Raw genomic sequence first — 23,610 nt, forward strand, 5'->3', positions numbered from 1 at the left:
TTTTTTTGGTTTAGCAACTGGTACCATAACAAACCTAACAAATCAAAGTGGTGCCACTTTTATCATAAGCTCTATTTTGAACGTCTACAATATTGGATTTACATTTAGTTCTGATACCGTAACTAAATTAACGTATAGCTTATAAGTCATGACCTCGCTTTAAGAATAGTTTATTATTTATAGACTTTTGTTGGATTCATCCCTAATTTGTTTGTTAAGACTCACAGCCACATGGGATGATTCTTAAGTCTTGTCCTCCACAACGCAATCGAACATTACCCAGGTATGTATGTATGTATGTATGTTCATCCACCAAACCCTTTTCATTTAAATTTATTTGATGAATTCAATCGGGTTACTAACATAATGGGATGAGTTCAGTTAAATTTTGAGATATCGTGTAGGAAATTTGTAGAAAATGATGGAATCTAGGTTTTATGTCACGGACTGAAATCATTGCAAGGTGTGGGACTTGTCGGTTGTATGGGCAACTGAACTGATGTTGGGTTTATAAGCCAAATGGGTTCCTCACACATTAACCAGTCTTTTGGGTTGAGTTCTTCTGTTTGTTCTGTTTGGCTTGTAACATTTTATCACCGTTAAATTAACACATTAAGAAAATTCCACATCACCTGTGGCAAGGAGCGATTCATGGTTTATAAGTAATGCCACGCCTCAAATATCACCAACGCGTTTTAGGCTTTAGTTGGCTGTGGAGCAAATGAAAACTCCGGGCAACCAAAAACAAATCCATGAGTTCCTGGATGGGGGCAATATTACGAGAGGCCAGATGTTACATTGTTTGTCAAATGTTACTTATTTGTAGGATTGATGTTTCTTTTGACTTTGCATGTTTTAGACTATACTAAGGTCATTCTGGTCGTGATTTAGAAGTGCATTTGGAGTGTTTATTTGTGCGTGTACACATAATATGTCACGGGATCGTGTAGTATATGTACCAAAAGAAAAGACTTGATTTTGTGGAAGTTTTACTTGTTTAAAAATGTTTTTAAAAATTTTTTCAAATTAATGAGCTTGGCTCGAGCTTTAAATAAGCCGAGCTTGACCTCGATTTTTCAGCTCAATAAAGTAAGCGAGCCGATCTCCAGCCAGCTCTTTTAAGTACGAGCTCGCGCTCGCCTTGGCTCGGCTTGATTACAACCTTATCTGTCACGGGATCATGTAGTACAAGTACCAAAAGAAAACACTTGATTTGGTGGAAGATTTTCTTGTTTATTATGTGAACTTTTTAACTGCAGAGTCTGCAGAACAAAAAAATTTGAACTTATAAAATGTTAACATCCAAGCACTACAAGCATTGAGAAAATGTAAATACTTTGTACAACATTATTCTTTAAAATCGTATTAAAAATTGCAGGTTCCTGCATGGTGCCAATATCTCTAATGCCATCACCTGGCTACCCTAACAACCTTTATAGCATTGGATATTTGAGATCAAACGTCTCGTCTGTCACGTCTTCTTCTGACCTTCTAAGAACTTCATATTCACTCCAGAAAACATTATATGCTCGGTTTTGGATCTTCCATTTGACACAACCTTTTTTCCTCAAGGATTCAAAGTGAGTAAACTTCTGCTTTAACGAATAGACGATATCTAAATGTTGCATTTTGATTATTGATTGTTGATTGTTTTGCTGCATAGGAGGATGATGTGGCATATAAGAAGCAGCGCAGATGGCGGTGGTTTTAATCCCTCGTCCTCAAATAATAACAGCAACGGGACTCGACTTATAAGGGCAATACAGGCATTTCAGAATAAACTAAATGCAAGAATTAAAGAGCTAAGAAAAGATCTTCCAATGAAACTGCTGTTTTTCTTGACTGGTTTTTATTGTTCAACGGCGTTTGCAACAGTTATAGGGCAAACGGGTGATTGGGATATTCTGTCGGCTGCGTTGGCTGTGGCTGTGGTGGAGGGGATCGGGGCCCTTATGTACACGGGTTCGGTTCCTTTAGTCAATAAGGTAAGGAAGTTGATCACCATGTTTAATTATTGGAAAAGTGGCCTTACTATGGGTCTTTTTCTGGATTCCTTCAAGTATTAAAGAGGCCTTGTTGCTCAAGAAACCATCAAAATTTAACTCATTTCGGCTCTCCAAGATTACATTTTGGATCCTACATTCCTGTAATTTTGACGGGAGTTGTTAAATGCGATTAAAGTTGATTCTTTTGAAGCGGAAATTTTGTGGCTCAAGAAATCTTGCGGGTTGGGTCTAACCCGCTTATTGATATTTCAACTCGAGCTGACGGGCAGAAACGACATGATGAAGTTGTATGGCAATTAATCTTTGGGTTCATGTGATTAGTAGAAAATATTTAACTTCAAAGGTGATGTTGCATATTGTTTAATTAACAGATGACTTTTTTGTATATATTACAGCAGAGAAACATGTATTTGAAATGCAAAACATACTTGTTTTAACTATCGTTAAAGAGTAAATTGCATTTTTCATTCTTTATGTTTTTATGTATTTACAAAGGGTGGCCTTTATGATTAAATTTGTCTACAGGTTTCGTCCTTTCCACTAATTAGCGTTAGAACTTAGAACTTTCTATTTAGTCCAGTAATGTGCTTCGCACATGAGAGCATTTTTGTCATTTTATATCATTCTAAGGACATATAAGAAAGGATATGCCTTTTGTTTTATCAGAAAGGATATTTAAACATAGCATCTTGTTTACAACATCCACAGCTCATATAAGTCATATATAAACCAAGTCTACTGCACATGACTCTGTTTTTGATCACTACATAACTGGTTTGCATTCAATATGAACAATCACAACTTCAATCCATTGGCAAGTAGCTTAATCAAGAACCTCCAAATACCTACATGGAACAACATATGCACTAGTGTTAACCAACATATCAATCAATCAATCAATCATACCCAGTAAAATCCCACCGACAGCAGAGGTATAGGTAGGGTCTGGGGAGGGTGGGATGTAGGCACACCGTACCTCTATCCAAAGGAATAAAGAGGTGGCTTCCAGAGAGACCCTCGGCTCTAAGAACATGTGTATGAAGCAAAAAAAGGTAATCAAAGTTTAACAGTTATATAAAAAACTACTACTAATTATAATAATATTAATAAAAAGGTCACAGTTTAACCGCAATATAAAAGCTAATAATAATAATAATAAAATATGTAAGGGAAATACCATTATGGTATGTGACCTAAATAAGTTAAGTCTAAGCCCTAAGGTATTCAATTCTCTCTAAAAATCCTTAACTTTAATTCTACTTCTCCACGAATTCCTATCCTCAACCATGTCCTCGGAGAGGTTTAGGTCTATCAAATCATGCCTAATCCTCTCATCCCAAGTCAATTTCGGTCGTCCTCTACCCCTCCTCCCCTCTATAGTAATGTTTTCTACGGATCTAACAGGATTCGTCGTCTGTCTTCTCTTTACATGTCCAAACCATCTCAATCTCCACTCTCTTATCTTGTCTGCTATGTTCGCCACCCCTAATCTCTCGCGAAGCACAACGTTTCTTATTCTGTCTAGCCTTGTGTGCCCACACATCCAACGTAGCATTCTCATTTCTGCTACCTCCATCTTCTGCACTTGTGCCTTCATATTATAGAAAATAAAGTCCAAAGTCAACAGGCTGGGCTAGCGGCACAGCTTGTTCCCCGTTTACCTTCTGTATCGATGTAAACACTACTTTCTAATTAAACATATAAATACTAACCCCGGCCAAAAGGTCCTTGGATAGCAGCTTTCGCTTTTCAGCACCATCTTCGACTGGTTGTTTATGAGGGAACTGGCGAATCACTTTGACTGCCTGCAGATTACCTTCAATCTCTGGTGTCTTTATGTATGCATGCGTAATTTTCATGTATTTTTAAGTAAAAAGTTTAGCCAAATGTTGCTGGTTAACCGAACCGCAAAGGGGAAGAAAAAATTTGGACCATTTCTCGATTTGTGCGTGTCATCCTTGCGCAAGGGCCATGCTAATCTTCTCTGTATCGTTCCAATTTTATCGGATGTCCCCGAAGGGACATACATTTGCTCCAAGGAACGCTATATAAACTAGGCGTAGGCTTTGTTTCTGGCCGATGTGGGACGAGTTGATTTGACATATCTCGTTGCTTTAACTAATTGACTATTTTAATTATTCTCTTTACTTTATTTTTCCTCGTAAACATTTTAACAAAGCATTTCATGATTTTTTTTAAATTGTTTTTATCAGCTCAACATTTGGGAAGACCATCATGAGATCACCACCGATCTTGAAATTCCATCGATAACGGTGGGGGTGGGGCGGTGTTCCCTCTGGGTACCGTATCAATTTCATCCCGTGCTACATGGTCCCGACTCCATTAGAGCTTGCTTGCTTTCTCTTTTGGAGATTTGAGATCTTTTTTTCCCTAAATTAATGAATGAAGGATGAATGATCAACATATCCTTAAAAATTTTTTGAACGTCGTTAGTTTGGTGCCAACAATCTCTCCTAAATGATCATAGCACTGATCCAATGGTATCCTTAGTGCCAAACCACTTGACCACCCGAATAAACTTGCAATGACATTTCTTTTTAAAAAAATAGAAAAATCCTTAAGAGTAACATATCACGTGGTCCAAGTCTCGGACCATAAATAATTACAATTAACGTCCGAATCCATAAAATTTAAATTTTAGGAACCATATGTAATTTGTTGAGCAAGCTACATTTTACATGATTCCATTAGATAGCAGTTGATATAGTCGTGGACCCGGTTTATCACTATATATTGTAATCACTGTTAAATGGAAGAAAAACAGCTCAATCTTTTACCATCCTACGTTCTATATAAAATTATAAAAACCCTCGATTATCTCGATCAAAACAGGAACTTCCCTGTTTGTTGCTTACCCCGTATGCACAATCTGAAAGAACCAGCAACAAACCCACAAATGTTTGTGATTATTTCATTCAATTCTTTGTATGTTTCAACATTTTGGCATCCAGCAAGAATCTTGCCCGTGTAAGTGGTTTAACGTTTAAACGCTTCCTAAATGCTTGTTGATTAGTTAATTAGCAAAGTTTAATGAATAAAAGTGATCGAGAAGACAAGAAAGTTTGCTCTATAAATTTAAAAAAAAAAACAAATGAAAACAAAATAAAAAAATACACCACTTTATAAACAAACAAAAAAATAATTTGAACCTGACGTGAATCGAACACGCAACCTTCTGATCTGGAGTCAGACGCGCTACCATTGCGCCACAGATCCAAGTTGTTTTATTAACTTAGACGCAAATTATTTAAATCATTAATGAAGAGTTATATTTTTGGCTTTTTGAAGGGCAGCATCTATATGAATTTGCAGTGAACATTTTCGAGTCAAGTCGAGCACGAGCTCATCTAAGCTAAATCTCATCTCATTGTCGGCCCGTGATAATGATAAATTAGGGGCGTAAACAAGCCGAGTCACTCGCCCTCTACTCGATGTCGACTCGTTAAAAGCCCGAATCAAGACAAAGTTAAAAAAGTTTATAGTTATAAAAATAAATATGCATTATAATTCAGATTTCTAAATAATAAAATGAATATTATTAATTTAATAAGTTTGAGTTAACCTTCTGTTATTACTTAAAATGATATTTAATATATTAAAAAAAGAAAAAACTGTTGTGCATATAATATATATTAAGCTCATGTTGGTTCGTTTAAGCTTGCAAACATAGTGAAACACGATATGTAAACCGCAAGCTCATTTATCAAAAGTGTTCCAATATAAACCTGAGCAAGATCTTGAACTCAAGTTCAAGCTTGTTTAAGTTATGATCAATTCAATCTTTTAGTGAGTTGATCTCAAGTAACTTATAGATGGCTCAGTATGTTTACACTTTAATTAATTATATTTGTCTTTGTAAGAGTTTGGGCTCCCTTAAGTTAAATGAGCCGGTATCAAGCTTAGACGAGCTCGAGCTTGACCCGGCTCAGTTCGTTTACACCCATAAACTTTTTTGTTTAGATAATAAAACTAATAAAAACAAACAAAAACAAATGTTGATTCTCCAACTCTCCATATTGTTATAATTAACAATAGTAAAAAATCTTTTAAAACTGAATCGATCTGAATGGTCTAAAAAAAAAGACGACGACTAAGGAAATAAAGGCATGCAGCTGAGCCCGGTGTTTTCGGGAATTCCCATCATCAAGTTGAGGTTTTGTAAAGCTTGACCCGAAGCTCCCTTCACAAGATTATCAATCTGCAAACAAAGTTTACAAGATTAGCATATAGTAAACAAGTTTATAAAACTTATTAAAAAATAGACTGTTCGAATAATGGGACATACGACGGATATAATTATTGCTCTCCCTGGGATGCGATCCGGGAATACGTTAATATGACAAGCATTGGAACCTTGAACATATTTGGTGTGTGGAGCTTGATCATGTGGCAGCACAACTACAAACTCTTCCTTCTACAAATACAATAAAATGTTGTATTAGAAGTCAAAAAAAAAATAAAAAAAAATGTTTTGGGTCGGCTGATACAGCCCGTTTTTTTAAACAGGTCGACTCGAACACGGCCGGTTTGGTTTTAAGTGGGTTCGACACGATTTGACTTACACACTAGTAAAAAGTTACCTCATAAAATCCCTGGAGTTGTTGCTTCAAATCCACAACTGAAACCCCTGGAGCCATTTGTACATTTATAGTCGATTGCATGCCTCGGCTCTGCAAGTTGATAATAAACACTTAGTGTTAGAACCAATAAAAAAATTAATTATATATGAATGGCGAAGTAAGATTTACCATCGGCATTAGGGTAGGAGTAAAGCTAACGGTTACTTTTGAATTTACAGCATCCGATAATTCTTGTTCTATTTCAGGTACTGAAACCAAGTCAAAACAATCATATTATAAAACTTCTCAACTTACAACTTGTTCAAAACTTTTGAGCCAAACTTATTTTGCCTAGAAACCGCATTGCCCCAAACATTATGGCCCGTTTGCCTACCCGTCCAGTTTTCCAAGCGAGACTAAGAAATCAATCTATTTACAAATATTTATAATGATAATGATAATAATTGGTACAGAAATACAACGAAACATAGGTATGTGATGCTACCATGGCGATGCCTTGTGATGCCATAAGAATGTATGCCTTCTGATACCTCCGTGTATAAATTTGCTTCTTTCGCACTACGTCCTGCATTTATAAGCTTTATTAGGGACGAAAATGGGCTCGTTGTAAGCATTTAATCACTTTTGACACGTTTCATTTTTAACTATACCAGTAAGTGTTTATTTAAGTTTATGCAATACACAATATACATCCTCAAGCCATTTAATTCTTCAGTAATTACTTTTTTTAGTTTTTTTTTATAATAATTTGCGTTCATTTAATATAACTTGTGTTCATTAACTTAAAGGAAAAAAATGCGGTTGTTTTTCTCAATGTTCCGATATAAATTGTATTAAAAACACAAATGTATTCTAAATAATGGAGCTTTTTTAGTATCGCAAACTATACCGAATGCCGTTACTGTACCGATTCCGTGTCGAACCGAACCAATACCAACCGAACAGCATAGGTACCTGTGTTGGTATATCAGAACTAGTATCGATGTTCACTTTTATGGTTTCCGGTAGAGGTGTACAAAACTGGTTTATTTACACACCGAACCGGTTTGGTTTTTGCATATTCCAAACCGGTTTGGGTCAAACCGGTTTGGTTTAGACACCGGTTTAAGCATAGAAGTAGCCAAACTGATCCGGACCGGTTCGTGTCAGTTTTAAACCAGTTTAAAAAAAACCGGTTTGATTGTAAAGTACCCAAACTGTTATACGAACGGCGGTTTTGTTCGGTTTGGGATCCGGTTTGGTAGAAACCGATTTTAGAAACGAATCGGTTCGGTTCGGTTTCAGGTTAACCATTTCCAAACCATTTTTTTTGTAGACCTCTAGTTTCCGGTCGATGTAAAACTCCGCCACAACAAGAGGGCACGTTTACTAGTTAGACAAAAAAAATACACAAATTAGAATTAATTTATGTGCGTGAACAACATAGGTCCGGTGTCGGTATATCAGGACTGGTATCGATATTCACTTTTATGATTTCCGGTTGATATAAAACTCCGTCGCAACAAGCGGGCACATTACTAGCTAAGACATAAAATGTATACCAACTAGAATTAATTTATGTGTGTGTGAAGGGTGGGTTGAGATAAGTAACCTGCTCCACTAACTCCGGAGTTTGAGACAATAACAATATCTTTCAATTCAATAAGACTAGCCTGTCATCATAAACAATATAATAATCATTTATATTTATTAGTGTGAAAATATTTTTAATGGAAAAAGCACGAAGAATAAAGCAACCTTGAGCAATGGAACAAGAGGAAGTAATATAGTAGTAGGATAACATCCAGGATTTGCAACAAGACGTGCGCTTTCAATCTTGTTTCTGTATATCTCTGTTAGACCATAAACGGCCTCTTTCTGCAATTCTGATGCTTTGTGAGGCTGACCATACCATTCACCATAGTCGTTAATATCACGTAATCTGAAATCCTGCAAATATCTTTTATAATATATTATATCCAAAATAAACAATGATGAAGAGTGAGGAACACATTATTTGCCAAACGTACCGCAGAAAGATCAACAATCTTTAAACTAGTTGGAAGACCTTTAATAATTTCCTGTAATAAGAACTTATGAATGGTGCAATTAAAAATGGTATTTATTATAAGAATAAAGAAAAACCTGAGTGGTTCCATGTGGCAAGCAACAAAAAACAGCACCTACACTAGAAAAATCTGCATCCTTGACAGCAACCAAATCTGGCAAATCCTGCAAACATATAAACAATACAAACAACAAATCAACAATGCGTCGTATGGTTATACTAGGGGTGTAAAAAAGTTGAGGCACTCGTGACCTTTTAAAAACTTGAATTGAGCCGGGCCTAACATACACGAGTTCGAGCTTTTATTATGGCTCATTTAAAAATCGAGCTCAAGCCGGATTGTGAGCATTAATGAGCTTTCTAATTATATAAATATCTAATATATTTATAAATAAATATTATGAGAAATAAACATATGATAATAATTACATAATAGCTCAAGCTGGATCGTGAGCATAAATGAGCTTTCTATTTATATAAACTTTATCAAATATATTTATAAAAAATATTATTGGAAATAAACATATGATAATAATTACATAGTACATATTAAATTATATATAAAAAAGTGTGTGTATATATATATATATATCGGATAGAGAGTGTTAAAATGTTAAAAATCAAGAGACTTGCAATGAATTAAGCATAGTGTGCAAGTGGTTATTGGATGAACTCTTAACCTCCTCAACATTAGATGAAGCGGGATTCAGAGATTCAAAATTTAAATCGGGCCTCTCATACTCTCCCTCCCCTATGTTCTATCTACTGATTGCGATCGAGCCGAACTTAGGTAAATCCTTACTATCTCAACACAATTCCTTATTCGGTATATGCTTTTTGATTAAACGTATTGGTGAATTTGATGTTTCTTATGCTATGACTTGTGACTAATTTGATGGTTGATTTCGACTGAACAGGTTTTTGATGAAGCTGAACAACGAAACAGATTTGAACTTTCAATCGAACTCTAGAACGACACTGTTTTGACCCGCTCTAAATTTAGATTCTTTGTTTATTTATGTCCACTATGGGCAAATTCGTCCAAAAGATGCCAAAATATGCTCAAACTGATGTTGTGTTAACAACATATGGGGCTGTAGCTTAGACTCAGAGTATTCATCTAAGGTAATCGAGTTCTTTCAGTCTACATGTATTTATTATAAACATGAAACTATTTTTTCTCATGTGTATATCATATATACGTTTGTTGTAGAACGCTGAAGAAGGTGGTGGACTGGTGGCCTTTATTCAGTGCGGTATAGGTTGGTGCCTGATGATGCACATACTATCAAATCTGCTAAAAGCCACATTTAACTGGCGGCAACCACCCTTGTTGCTGACCAGTGATGGTGTCTTACCAGTACCTCTATTCAAGTATGAAACTCTTTTTTTCATAATATAGTTTTTTGTAACTTTGTTTAAACGTAGCAAAATCGGCCAATCAAGTTGGTTGAGTAACCAGTCCAAACGAGTCATTTTAGTACACGTCAAAACGGGTTGGGTCAGGTTGAGTTTCATAAATATTTTTGATTGGCTAAAAATTGTTGTCTTTTGAAATAAACGTAAGGGTATTTACTCGGTATCGATAAAAAACCACTCAGTTGCAGAGATTGAATACAACTCAAAACGGGTCGAGCTTGAGCTCGGCTTGTCTACGCCCCTAGCTAACACACTCTTAAAATATCATTATGTGAAATATTTGCAACAAACGCTTACCTGTGTGATCAAGTGTGGAAATACTGAAGCAATTGATTGTCCGGCTTTTCTATCAGCAGTCATCAGAGAAATGCTAAAGTAGGGATGGTTTGCAATGAATCTAATAAGCTGAAAACCGAAAATATTGTAGTTAAAAATTTAGCAATAAAAATGATGAAACGTTTAGTTGGTCAGTGAAATAATAACTTACCTCGACACCAGTATACCCGCTGGCTCCAACAATACCAACTTTTATAGATTTATCAGCTTTCTGAGATGATACAGCTAACACTCTGACATGCCTTTTGCTAGATTTCAACATTTTTGGTTTATCCTATGATTCAATACCAAATATCTTTTTGACATAAGAAACTGAACACTGAATAATCTCTTTTTCATTATATCCAACAACTAGAGTATAAACCAACCTAGCCACTGGTGAGCAGCTTAAAACTGGCTCGCTAAAATAAACATAAAATATAAAATTTTAATTATAAATATATATATGTAAATAACTAAAAAACTAACAAATTGATATATTTTAAACGAGCCATGCCCGAACCAAGCTCAAACATGATACATTAATCTCAAGCCACATACCGAAAACATGAAAACGTATACACCGATTGTGATTGGTTGGTAAAAAATGTGCATTCTAACTAGCAATTAAAAATCAAAAGAAGTTATAAAAAGCTGAAAAATTATTGTATGATAGTATGATACGAACCTGAAACCCGGAGAAGCAACCTCCATCCATAAAAAGCGAACGCAGAGCAACCATGGAATTCATTTTCTAGAAAAAAAAATAAAATAAAAATAAATATATAGGTTAATGGCATAGTTCCCCCCTACAAACCTCTCCTTAAATGCATATATACCCAGCCCAACCAAAATTTTAAATGCATATTTACCCATCCATCCTTAATCTCAAAAATTGCAAATTTACCATTTTGATTTCTTTTATTCAAAAAGCAAATAAGCAATTACAAATATACCCACCATTTCATTATCTGTAAAACTAGTAAATATATAAAAATGTCCTTTTTGGTCACTTTATATACCTTTTGGTTTTTCCAACCGCAAAACAAAAGCTGATCCAAAAACTTTTCTTAAAAATTCTTAAAAACTATTTTTGAAAAAGCTTTAGACCATGTGCAGTGGATGGGCTATTTAGGGGGGGGGGGGCAATATTCGGCATGTGGCGCCACGTCACTAGGGGCGATTTTCATTTTAGGGTGTAGTGGTTTGTAGCCCAAAATCGCCCAATAATAATATAATATTATTATTTTTCTAAGTTGAACGGCAACATGCCCCCACACCAGTGTTGTAAAAATCCCGACTACGCACCGATTAATCCCCGATTAATCGCTAGTCCCCACTTTATTGATTAATTATAGGCTAGTCGGCTAATTATTCGGTCAACGGTCAAATCCGGCCAAAACCGGCGGTTTTCGGCGAGTTCCGACCAAAATTAGCGGTTCCAGCGAGATTCCGACCAAAATCAACGGTTTCTAGTGAGATTACTGCAAAGACTAGGGGTTGATTCCGGCCAATTTCTAGCCAAAATATGTTTGTGTATGTATAAAACTGAAAATTACATATAAAAATGTGTGTGTATATAAAACTGAAAAATATACATTAAAGTCCTATCCAATTAATCTCGACTAATCCCGATTAATCGCTAGTCCCCACCCGACTACCGACTAGCGATTTTTACAACACTACACCACACCCCACAAAATCATGGTTAATATTATTATTGACTTTCACCCCAAAATCGCCCTAAAATTGCCCCACGGCCTAAGTAAATAAGCATATTTGCCAAAAGCACTTTTGGAGTTAAATAAGCTTAGCCAAACTATACCTTTACTTTGTATTTGACTCGCAATTGAATGACTCACTCCCAGATAATAGCCGGTGCCACTTTCAAATAGCAGTCACAGGTCGGAGATTCAATTGTTTCGTGGTTAGTGTCTTGTCATTTGTGTCTGTCCATCATGTGGGATATTTGTTTGTTAGGGTAGAATTTTATTTTAAAAAAATAAAATAAAATAAAATAAATATGTAATTAAAATTTTAGACCGGATAAATATGCAATTTTTTCTGGTTAATTTATTTCACAAAAATAACTTAAAACATTCTTACAGCGTTTAGTTTTAGAGACACCAGGGTGATGATGGAAGACTAGACGAGTATGCCGTGCCTCCAGGCGAGTGTTCACGGGTATCGGCCTTGGTTTTTCCTGGATTGAAAGACGAATGCATCCTGATGTGATGAATTTAGCCAGTATTCCATTTACAGAATTCGTTTGTCGTAAAGGAAAAAGTACTATATGAAAAGATAAATGAAGGCGAGCCGTTTTGACTTACCAACCCGCTCATCTTTAGCGCAAACTCTCATTCTGGTATTTCAATTCATTCAGAGCCGACCCTAGGGAGGGGCTGGGTGGTCGACAGCCCCTGTCCCGACACCCCGCTAGGCCCAAAATTATTTTTTTTAAAGGTTTTATAGCACATTGTGTGCTAAATGTAGATGAGTTGTTTGTAGGATTATTCATTTATTGTATATATTATAGAAGAGAGACATGTATTTGAAAACATATTCTTTAAATATCTTTAATTTGCCTTGTATACCTTCTTTTGCTAGTCCATTTTGTAATGATTGTCACATAGAGATGAAATAAAAATGATACTCAGAGATGGACAAAAAATTGTTCCCAGGTTAATTTGGAATAAAAAAGGGAATTAAAATATAGCATCTTGTTTGTAATATCCATAAAAAACACCACACAACTCATATATTAAGCAAGTCTACTGCACATGATTCTTCTGTTTTTTGAGCACTACAAAACTGGTTTGCATTCAGCAGGAACAATCACAACTTCAACCACTGGCAAGTAACTTCATTAAGAACCTCCAAAAACCTACATGTACACAAGTAACCAACATGCTTCATATTATTGCAAATAAAGTTCCGGTCAACAAAAATAAATAAATAAAATACTCACCCCAGCCAACAGGTCCTTGGATAGCCGCTTTTGCTTTTCAGCACCATCTTTGACTGGTTTATTCTGAGGGAACTGGCGAATCACTTTGGCTGCTTGCTGATTATCTTCGATCTCTGAAGTCGTACCATTTTCTTGTTGGATTTTACGTTTCTGCACAAGCCAAGTAATTAACATGATTATCATACTTTTTGCATAACGTTAATCTGCGCTAGACTTGTGTAACATATAAGTTCAAGTATACCTTCTTTAGCCGTTCGTCTATGGAACTTAAAGCACGAGACTGATCAACTTTTGCAAGATAGAAATCCCGCTCCTTTTTAGCTGCCGACAGTTCCAGTGCTAGTTTTTGCTCTCTTGTTGCATTCTTATACGCTGCATTACAAGCAGTTGAGTTAACATTACAGATTTTTGCAAGATTTGAGTCATTAAGAATATGTTTAAGGACATCAAAAGTTTATACCAATCTCTTCAGTGAGATGATCCCATTTGAATTTACTTAAGTATTTAATGTTCCAAAGGTCATAATAGAATGATGACTTCTTCTTCCCGCCTAAACACGCAATCAACGCCACATCAGATAAGTAGCAATCTACCTTTATAAATATATTTTTGCTTGCATACATACCTATTTGTTCACCATTCAACATCGAAGCAACCCTTTTAGCAACACTCTTGTTTGTAAATTCAACCCATCTACAAGAAGAATAAAATAATCACTCTTATTCATTCAGAGTACCTGATCATCCAACATATTTCCCTTCAGCTATTTGTCAAACAAAAACTTACCCTTCGGTGAACCCTTGTCCACGAAAGCCACCTGCTTTTTTACGGTGTACATGAGCTGTAGGATCTGTAGAAAGATTGTATATGAGTATGAAATACATAGTAAACATAATAACAAATTATTCTGCAAGGAGATCTTTTTCAATGAAGTGCATTTGTCAACTAAAACAAAGATAAGATTAAAAGTAGAAAAAGTAAAAAAAAAAAATAGTAACCTTCCGGTGTGAGGTAAATTCTCTCGATTTCTCCATATTGAGAAAGAATTTGACGAAGCTTTAACGGATCCATCCGTGGAGGAATTCGGCTCAAGTAGCATACACCACGCTTATTAGCCTTAGCAGCTTCCTTCAACAAACGTTCCTTCCTCCTCTTTTTCCGTTCCGCCTTAACATCGTCTAATTCTGCATCGGGTAGTTCCGTTGTGGAGTCATCTATTTTGGTTTGTTCTTCCTCAGCCATTCTTTAAAACTGAAAACGCTGGAACAATTCGGTCAAAATTCAGAAAGTAACAAGAGGCAAAAGCATACTTACAAAAAAATGCACATATAGCCATATAGGTATCAAAAATCCATTAAAAATATCATAAAACTTGTTGCAAACAATTATGCATAGAAGAGGTATAAGCAGGTGATGTTGGGTCTTTGTTTTCCTTTAGGCGTTATCAAACCAAATACACAGCAACTTATCATGTAGTTATATAGACGAAGGCGCCAAGCTAGTAGACTAACATACTAACATAGTGAAGTATTTACCATAATTAATTGGTATTTTTATTTTTTGAAATATGACAACTGGTTGTCTATTGCTTATAGGGCCGTGCAAAGTCGGTTTGGTTATGGGGGCTTAACCATAACCATAACTGAATGGTCGTTTAACTATCGGTCAGTTAGCCGTCGGTTTCGGTTAAGTTCAGTTAATTCCCCAATGTATATCCTTATTATTCTTTTCCATTGTTCCGTTCAAAAATGGTTCTATTATGGTGTTCCAAGCGCAAGTATAAAGTTTCAAAGATGAAATATGTTGGTTTCCAAGCTCGGTCATAGACAGTTGCAGCATGATTTTAAATGTTGGAAGCTTGAATTGAGGTATAAAAAATTGGAAATTGAGGTATAAAATTTGGAAAAACATAAACATATAAGGCTTGATTCGATTTCACTTAAAGTTGGTTAACGAAGACACATTAACTGTAACCACAACTGGATGGCCGGTTAATCATATCCACTTAGCTAACCAATTGGTTTTGTCGGTTATGATTAATTTTGGTTTTCGGTTATGGCTTGATTTTTGCTCATCCCTAATTAGGAGTGAGCATAAACCAGGTAAGACCCCGCAATAACTAAGAACCGAATAGGGTCGGTTCTCGGGTCCTCCAAATACCATTAACCGGGTCTGGTCGGGTAAAACCCATTTGCTCCGAGCATAAACTGCGTAAGACCCAAACCGAGCAGGCCCGGGTATTGCGAGTAAGACCTGTTTGCACACCCCTACTCCTAATTGCTTGTCTATTCTGGGTTTGACCTTTAAGCAAATATTATACTTATATAAGGATGCACACCAAGTGTTTGTTAATATGCCAATGATAACAGAGACTAATTCTACACTGTAAAGAATGATCAATTCAACAGCAATTGAAAGCAGATAACTATTGAGTTATTATAGTTGAAATCAGAAAACGAAAAAACCCTAATTTGCTTACAGATTTCGAAGCTCGAACAAAAAACCGCCGCCGGTAAAGGCAGATGATGCGACCAAACACCAGGTTTAGTCCAAACACGACATATTATAAAAGGGTTGATATTTAATGTTTTTATATTTTTATTTAATTTTTTTCCTATGATATTTACTTTCTACAAAAAATAATTTTCTACATCTAAATTAAAATTATTTCTCACTGTTTCAAACAGGCAATGTATTTCTAAAGATAAGGTGAAAGAGTTATATGCGGTTTGTCTGATAACGTTATGGTGTTTTTGAAAGTAAAGGAATGCATTAGTCCATCAACGGAAACCGGTCCGTCTTCAAAGCTTGATTGAAGAAATAAAAGTTCTTGGCTTTCTATGGATTAAGAGTAGATCGACGCGAAGTGGGTTATCGTGGGAGGATTTGGGTGGGTTCCGGTTGTAAATTGATTTGTAGGTGTGATGCATGTACTTGGTAGCGGCATGGATAATAGGTTCATTGTTGGATTTTCTTGTGTTTTTATAGTCGATGGTTCTGGCGTCTTGCTAGTAGTCTAATAAAAAGAAAAAATATATATAAGAGTGAATAATAAGAATGTTTTATACAGTAATGATTTTTCTTAGTCATAAAAATCCAAAATACAATATTTAATTAGAATCTATACTAAAATAAAAGAAAGAGTTATGTGTTATTTTCGTACTTGTGTAATTTTAATACCGTTTTTGAATTCATTGCAACTAAATACCTGACATTTCAAAAATATGTCATTTTAGTACTTTTTTCTAACTTCGTCTATTTTATCCGTTAAATCAAAGGTAAATTGGTAATTTTGTTTTATTTATTTATTCTTTTGAGTTAAGTTCCATTTTCATACATGGGATTTGCTCGATTACGCAACTTTAATACCTTTTTTGACTTTCTTGCGACTGCATACCTGGATTAGTTTTGGATACATAAGCAAACGAAAAAAGACATTACATATTACATATTAGAATTAAAAGGTCCCAAAAATACATTATAGAAGATAAAAAAAACAGTCATGAAATGCATAACATAATTTTTAGCCTTTTGATCGTGAATGTTAATTTTTAGTCTTGCATTTTCTTCGCGTGCGTTAATTTTGTTCAAAAGTAAGGTACAATAACAGTAGCTCTTTGACACATCTGAGGATCAAACCAAATAACAAACCCACGACTTCGCATCTTTCAATATAACATCAATTAGGCCAGAAGTGGAGAACCAACATCGATTAATTAGCTCAGAAGTGAACAAAATTAATGTTTTAACATAACTTTCTACCACAACAATAAAAATGTTGACCAGGGTTACACGATGTCCAAGATGGCCAAACAATGGTTGACGAACCATATGGGCAAAGCACCATATCATAATTCATTGAACTTAAAGATGAACAATGGTTAGGGTTTGAAGGATCAATGAGCAGGTAATGATATGTTCCTTTAGGGTTAGAGATGACCTTTTAATTGTAATATGTGATATGTAATGTCTTTTTTTGGTTTGTTTATGTATCCAAAACTAATCAAGGTGTCTAGTTGCAATATATTCAATAAAGATACTAAAACTGCATAATTGAACAAACCACATGTATGAAAATGGTACTTAACTCAAAAGAAAAAATAAATAAAATAAACGAAATTACCAATTCCCCTGACTTAACAAACAAAATAGACCGGAGTTAGAAAAAAGTACTAAAATGACATGTTTTTTAAATGTCAAATATCCAATTGCAATGAGTTCAAAAACAGTACTAGAAATGCATAACTAAACAAGCCAAAAGTATGAAACACTTAACTTAAAAAAAACATGCAAAGTATTACAAATTATGGACTGGTTTCTTTAGGTTGTTCACTATGGAGGGGCTTGTCATCGTCATGTCAACGCCAAGTAAGAAATGGGGCTTCGAAGCCCTGCTCCATAACGTCCCATTGTTGTTTAAAGCCCCTTGTGCGCCCCAATATATATATATACACACACACACACACACACACACATACATACATATATATCATAGTTGTCAATAACGATGATAGCGCTCGCTATAGCGCGCTATGTACCGTAGCAGGATTTCATCGCTATCTCATATTTAGCGCTTAATAACGTGAAGAATAGCGATCTTTCAAGTTTATTTATTTTTTCCCCTTGTTTTAATTGAAATAGCGATGATAAACCCTATATTTTAGCTGGATTACGCAAATAGTTAATTACACTTGATCAACGTCATTAACTACTTACCTTACGAATCACGTGCTAAATAATTCCTAGAGTGATAACATTTGTGTTTCCTTAGAGATAAGATAGATGACTGTTACAAAAGAGGCGGACACGAGAAGAATCTGAGGCAGAGCGATATACGAAAACAACATGACTCCAACTGCAAAAAGTAATGAAGAAGTCATGCTTGGAGCTTGTAGTCAGATATGCTAAGAGAGTTGCCAAATTGTCACAAAAGCATCAAAGGAAGCCCTTGGAAAGACGAGACGAGACTTGAGACATCGAGAGCCTCATGGACAAGCTACCTTAAATAGCTAAAACACATGACCACCATTCGATGGCTGCAAAGTCGGGAGTAAGAAGGATAACTCAGAAAGCAAAGGCGATTCACTAAAGTGTGTAAATATAAGAAGTTTTCCTTTTATAGGGAATAAGTTAGGTTTCGGGGACGAAACCTCTTTAAGGAGGGAAGACTTGTAACATCCCGAAATTTCCAAAATAATATTAATTGTATTACTTAATAATAGAGGGAAAGTTTACTCGGGTTATCGGGAAATAAATAAATAGAGTAGGAGTTGGTATGGGTCGGGCTAGTGTTGGGTAATGGATATGGGTTATGGACTTGGGTTATGAAAGAAGGAAGGAGAGTCCATGGGCTTAAGCCTATGATCCCTAAATATAAATACCATTAATCACCATTTAATCCTCATTCTCACATATTCCATACACCACCAAAACACACACAACACCATCTTATAACCCGAACCAAGATCCGAAGGCGAAAACCCGAGCTTGTTGGTGCTGGAACGTCGTGACGGACCAAAACAACATCAAGGATTAACCGGGTTCGTAGTTCGACTCGTTCAAGGTACGTTTATAGTTAGAAATCGTTCGCATAGGTTCGGTTTGATTTGGGAAATCATAGATCTGTGTTAGTTTGTTATAAATGAACCTAAAACAACAAATATTACTGGAATTGATTAGCATTTGATAGGTTAATTGTTAACCTAAAAGAACCAGTAACCTATATGCCTAAATCGCACCCCTTAAACATCGATGAGGCCGATTTGATGGTTGGGGTTTGTAGGCGCTGGTCAGACGATTACGTGGATACCTAAATCGAGTTATTTGGTTAAGAAACGAATATGATTAAGGACGAACAGTAGCTGCAGCCGACAACTTCGCCTGCAAGCTAAGTTCGCCTGATGAACTTCGCCTGCAAGCTAAGTTCGCCTGATGACAACTTCGCCTAAAAGCTAAGTTCGCCTGATGACAACTTCGCCTAAAAGCTAAGTTCGCCTAAGGGTTAACTTCGCCTAAAGCTAAGTTCGCCTAAGGCTTAACTTCGCCTAAAGCTAAGTTCGCCTAAGGCTTAACTTCGCCTAAAGTCGAGTTCGATTAGAAAATAAATTATAAATGATAAGTAAAAGTAAGCTAATACTAGGCCACCAGATTAGATCAGGCGAGTATTGATACGTGTAACTTATACAGTCAGCCGAGCTCAGTTAAAGAAGGGATTTACAACTATCGGAGGAAGAGGCAGAGTTCAGGTGAGTTTCTAGCCCCATTTATGTGTTATGTTTTCGGGGCTGTGTGCATACTCGATGTGCTGTTAATACATTTATCCTAAGTGATAAGTGTATGCCATATGTGATATATGTGATGGATATGAATGATTGCTTGTCGGTACGCGAACGATCTTCGGATATTGCACGTACTGTCAGGTTGTAACGCTAAGTATAAGGTAAGTATGATATGTATGCTTATGTGTATGAATGTGATAAAGTTAATAAAAGAATGAAAGGATGGTTGTATGGTTACGAAGAGGGTACCGGGCCCTAATAATACTCGAGGTATGATGTATGGTTGTATGGTAACGAAGAGGGAATCGAACCCTACTAATATTCGAGAACTAGGGAACCGAACCCTACTAATATTCGAGGAAAGAGGGACCAGACCCTTATAATATCTGTGATGTTAGGGACCAGACCCTTATAATATCTGTGATGTTAGGGACCAGACCCTTATAATATCTGTGAGGTTATAGGGCGAAAGGCTTTTTAAAACGTATGACTATGTATGTAAAGAAAGTATGAAGGTAAGAATGAAAGTATATGCAATTATGTGTGTATGAAAGAAAGTTAAGAGGTTAAGTATGAAATGTAAGAAGGTATTGTATGATTATGTGATTAACTAGAACTCACTCAGCGTAGCTGACTTTTAGTATGCACGCAGGTGAGTAGAATGAGACAACTAGCTTGAGTGGGCACATGGTGGGCGAATAGGACTATGTATGTAAAGAAAGTATGAAGGTAAGAATGAAAGTATATGCAATTATGTGTGTATGAAAGAAAGTTAAGAGGTTAAGTATGAAATGTAAGAAGGTATTGTATGATTATGTGATTAACTAGAACTCACTCAGCGTAGCTGACTTTTAGTATGCACGCAGGTGAGTAGAATGAGACAACTAGCTTGAGCGGGCACATGGTGGGCGAATAGGAGACTGACATCTGAAGACTCAAGATGTTTTAATGTAATTGACGTTTATTTTGAAAGACAAGAATGTTTAATTAAGGCAAATTTTGGATTGCTGTAACGTTTCATGAAAGTTTTTATATTCCGAAAGTTTTAACGAACTCTGATTTGTAAGAACTGTATTTATGAGTAAATCCGACGCTAAAGTAGGGCTACCGGGTTCGGGGCCTTACATTCATGATCCTTGTTTTAAGGACCATCTATTTGGTCGGTATAAATCGCACGAGGTTTGTATTAATTTCCAGCATATTAACTTGTCGCTGCTTCAGTTATTCTAATATATATTTTGCGATTATTAATTGCTATTCAAATATCTAAATTTGACTATTACTTGGTGTAGGTCTCAACTAATATATATAGGGATATACCAATTAATTAATTCAAGGTCTCAATTGACTAATTGAGGTAAGCAAAATAAACTTTATATTTTATTTATTACTACATCATAACTTATTATAAGTTTACATTAAAAAGATAAAAAGAACCATTCTAAGTTTCGGGTTTATGACATTTGCCAGTTTGATCTTACATACAGAAGATTTGGATATTTCGGAGATATTGATACCTAGAGCTTCACATCATTCGGGTTTAGGATTTCAGATAGTAAGTTTATAAGGTCGGTTTTGGATTCAGAATTTTTGGCAAAACCTATATAACAAATTGTTTATAATTAGTACCAGCTGATCCATTAATTCTATAATCGTTCATTCAGTTATGAGCGTTAAAGTTTTTCTTACTATGAGCATATGAGTCGATCTATTTGGCGTTTATAACACCGGTGATGATTAAGTAGTGGTAGTGCGGAAAAATTGTTTTCTTCAAATGATTGTGTAGCTTTAGAATTACGTTTAAACTTTAGAGAGTACATGTGTGAGTTAGCCGGTCTATAAATACATTTTTATAGTTATTTATAGTTTCACATTTTTAATTAACTTTAAACTTAGATATCTCACCGGGGCTCTTATAAACACTTATAGAAGTCTCGTTTTTATAGTTATAGTTTTCCTGATATTTTTTTAGTAGAATATAATATGCGTAGATACATAATATTATAAACATATACATACAGCTAGAGAGATTAATAAATGAGTATGAAGATATTATTAGCTTAATAAAAGGATTATATATGATGGTTAATAGATCTCCTTGCTGGTCAACCTACATACGGCCAAAGAATCAAATAATTTCTTATGCCACACTCCCATGCATGATCATACTTTAATTATACTTTATGGTCAGTAACGGATATTGGTTACAAATGTTACGTTAAACGGCAAGAGTATAGATGTGTATCAGTGTATATATATCTTCAAAGTAGACTGGCTTTATGATATGTTTAAAGTATAAAACTTATTTAGTCAGCAATGAAGATTAACTTTTATTTTACTATATTATCTCCCATTAAAAAGAACACACAATATATATGCTAACTTAAAAAATTGCTTAGTAACTAAAATACTTAGATTAATAATCAGATATTGAAAACTAAAAAATGTATATATAATTTAACTAGGAAAGATGCATGATGATCATTATATATGATTCCAATTTATTTTCTTAATGTTATTTGTTCAGTATACTATTCAATTAGGTCAAACACTCAAAACTTTATAAAGTAAAACACTCTAGAAGCATCATGAATGCATGGCACGTGCATGTGATTAAGGCAGGCGTTCTACTGGAGTATTCGAGCAAAATAATGGTAAATTTTTGCGAACATTTCTTTTCCTTTTTGAAAAAAAAAATTATAATAAAAAAAAATTTAACAGTTATCTTTTTATGACCTAAACCCAGACACCCACTCTTAAACCAAAATGTTTAAAGGTTATTCTTTTATCAATAGACCACCAGCCATTAGTACAAATAATAATTTGAAATTATTTTCATACAACCAAATTTATTATGAATTTTTTTATGGTTAAAATGTATGTACGTTTGAGTAAAAAAATAGAACATTTTAAACCGATCAAACATAACTAAATGTATATATTAACTCCGAAAGTTCATATTTAAACTTAACAAATTAGCCACAACATTCTGACGTTAATATGAACATTAGGTTTTCTCATAAGGCGTGCATCGTTTTTCTTTTTGTGTGATTTTTTTTTCTAATTCGGTTAAGTTTTTGACCAAATAAATAGAATAAAACTTTTTTTTATATTTTCTCTAACTATTTTGTTTTTCTATACTAACGTTTATATTATTTGTTACTAATTAAATTAAGGGTGGTGCTAAACATACCCTCTTTCCTATTCATTTTTACTAAACGTATCCCCTCCTTCAAGTTTTGCATTAATACGAGTTAATTCATTTTGTTTCTTCTTTACCGTTTTGTTATCTTTTATTATCATCATTATTCTAAAAAGTTTTTTTTATTCTTTAAAAAGTTTTTCTTTTCCTTTTTTATCATATTATAAAACTTTTTTTGTTTTTTTTTAATGACAAAAAAAATTGTTTATGTAAAAAACATTTTTTTTATCTTAAAAGAAAAAAAAAACAGTTTTATAAGTGTTTTAATACTTTAGAGTATGTTTTTTAATAGGTTTTAGAAATAGCTTACATTTAAAAAAAATCATATTGTTTTTAATCAATAAAAGAGATTAAATAACATCGAAGTGATAAATAAGTTGGTTCTTTTCTAACATGACAATAATCTTATACGTCCGAACTTAATAAAATATATTCAAATGATTCTTTTTATAGGGCGGGAGACATATAATAAGATAAAAATATAAAAATCATTTTATCGTTTTTATAAAGAGATTATATCACTATTTCTTTAAATATATTTGATAGTGATAATAAATAATATCATTCTAATGAGCTTTACAAAAAATATTAAAGGATAGTAATATGTCAAATAAAATTGTTAAAGGCATTGAAAGTCTAAAGAGGAGATATGACAATGTACGTTTAACCTAACCCTCAAATTAAATTGGGATAAATAAGAATGCATTAAATTGGTAACCGAATTGAGCTAAATTACAATTTAATTAAGTTGTTTTATTCCAACTAAATTTAGAT

At 34.6% G+C, this 23,610-nt stretch overlaps 3 protein-coding genes and 2 non-coding genes across 6 annotated transcripts; 1 reads left to right on the forward strand and 4 right to left on the reverse strand.

Moving 5' to 3' along the window:
* Window positions 1-1,375: 1,375 nt before the first annotated feature.
* On the forward strand, window positions 1,376-2,066 carry LOC143595779 (uncharacterized protein ycf20-like). 2 transcript variants are annotated; one of them, XM_077074716.1, is made up of 2 exons: window positions 1,376-1,580; window positions 1,664-2,066. In XM_077074716.1, exons 1-2 carry the CDS (start codon window positions 1,387-1,389, stop codon window positions 2,064-2,066), a joined length of 597 nt encoding a protein of 198 aa, XP_076930831.1. In that variant the 5' UTR covers window positions 1,376-1,386. The 2 variants fall into 2 exon arrangements, with proteins under 2 accessions (XP_076930831.1, XP_076930830.1); XM_077074715.1 differs by having other exon boundaries at window positions 1,376-1,532.
* Window positions 2,067-3,926: 1,860 nt separating this feature from the next.
* LOC143595796 (U6 spliceosomal RNA) lies at window positions 3,927-4,029 on the reverse strand. The gene has a single exon (XR_013146588.1). It is a non-coding gene; the product is annotated as a U6 spliceosomal RNA (small nuclear RNA).
* Window positions 4,030-5,171: 1,142 nt separating this feature from the next.
* Window positions 5,172-5,243, reverse strand: TRNAW-CCA (transfer RNA tryptophan (anticodon CCA)). The gene has a single exon. It is a non-coding gene; the product is annotated as a tRNA-Trp (tRNA).
* Window positions 5,244-6,100: 857 nt separating this feature from the next.
* Window positions 6,101-12,246, reverse strand: LOC143595781 (putative N-acetyl-gamma-glutamyl-phosphate reductase, chloroplastic). The gene is made up of 13 exons (XM_077074718.1): window positions 12,220-12,246; window positions 11,077-11,141; window positions 10,561-10,683; window positions 10,371-10,478; window positions 8,732-8,818; window positions 8,617-8,667; window positions 8,345-8,536; window positions 8,199-8,259; window positions 7,092-7,172; window positions 6,776-6,855; window positions 6,608-6,697; window positions 6,313-6,441; window positions 6,101-6,225 (listed from the first exon to the last, which is right to left on the reverse strand). The coding sequence occupies exons 2-13, from the start codon at window positions 11,137-11,139 to the stop codon at window positions 6,118-6,120; spliced, it is 1,173 nt and encodes a 390-aa protein (XP_076930833.1). The 5' UTR covers window positions 11,140-11,141; window positions 12,220-12,246; the 3' UTR covers window positions 6,101-6,117.
* Window positions 12,247-13,072: 826 nt separating this feature from the next.
* On the reverse strand, window positions 13,073-14,609 carry LOC143595780 (pre-rRNA-processing protein ESF2-like). The gene is made up of 7 exons (XM_077074717.1): window positions 14,355-14,609; window positions 14,143-14,206; window positions 13,982-14,049; window positions 13,817-13,906; window positions 13,598-13,728; window positions 13,357-13,506; window positions 13,073-13,272 (listed from the first exon to the last, which is right to left on the reverse strand). The coding sequence occupies exons 1-7, from the start codon at window positions 14,596-14,598 to the stop codon at window positions 13,255-13,257; spliced, it is 765 nt and encodes a 254-aa protein (XP_076930832.1). The 5' UTR covers window positions 14,599-14,609; the 3' UTR covers window positions 13,073-13,254.
* Window positions 14,610-23,610: the final 9,001 nt, after the last annotated feature.

The sequence above is a fragment of the Bidens hawaiensis genome, unplaced genomic scaffold (genome assembly GCF_021521415.1).
Source record: "Bidens hawaiensis isolate Kalapana, Puna unplaced genomic scaffold, B.hawaiensis_p1.1 tig00045529_1, whole genome shotgun sequence".
Taxonomy (NCBI): domain Eukaryota; kingdom Viridiplantae; phylum Streptophyta; class Magnoliopsida; order Asterales; family Asteraceae; genus Bidens; species Bidens hawaiensis.

Bases quoted from the DNA above. Each gene is read 5' to 3' on its own strand.
- LOC143595779 (XM_077074716.1), top strand. From the start codon at position 1,387: ATGGTGCCAATATCTCTAATGCCATCACCTGGCTACCCTAACAACCTT. The intron at 1,581-1,663 runs GTGAGTAAACTT...TTTGCTGCATAG, and splicing joins TTTTTCCTCAAGGATTCAAA to GAGGATGATGTGGCATATAA.
- LOC143595781 (XM_077074718.1), bottom strand. From the start codon at position 11,139: ATGAATTCCATGGTTGCTCTGCGTTCGCTTTTTATGGATGGAGGTTGC. The intron at 10,479-10,560 runs GTAAGTTATTAT...TTCGGTTTTCAG, and splicing joins GCGGGTATACTGGTGTCGAG to CTTATTAGATTCATTGCAAA. The intron at 6,442-6,607 runs GTAACTTTTTAC...TTGTATTTGTAG, and splicing joins AACTCCAGGGATTTTATGAG to AAGGAAGAGTTTGTAGTTGT.
- LOC143595780 (XM_077074717.1), bottom strand. From the start codon at position 14,598: ATGGCTGAGGAAGAACAAACCAAAATAGATGACTCCACAACGGAACTA. The intron at 14,050-14,142 runs GTAAGTTTTTGT...TTCTTCTTGTAG, and splicing joins GGACAAGGGTTCACCGAAGG to ATGGGTTGAATTTACAAACA. The intron at 13,907-13,981 runs GTATGTATGCAA...TTGCGTGTTTAG, and splicing joins GTTGAATGGTGAACAAATAG to GCGGGAAGAAGAAGTCATCA.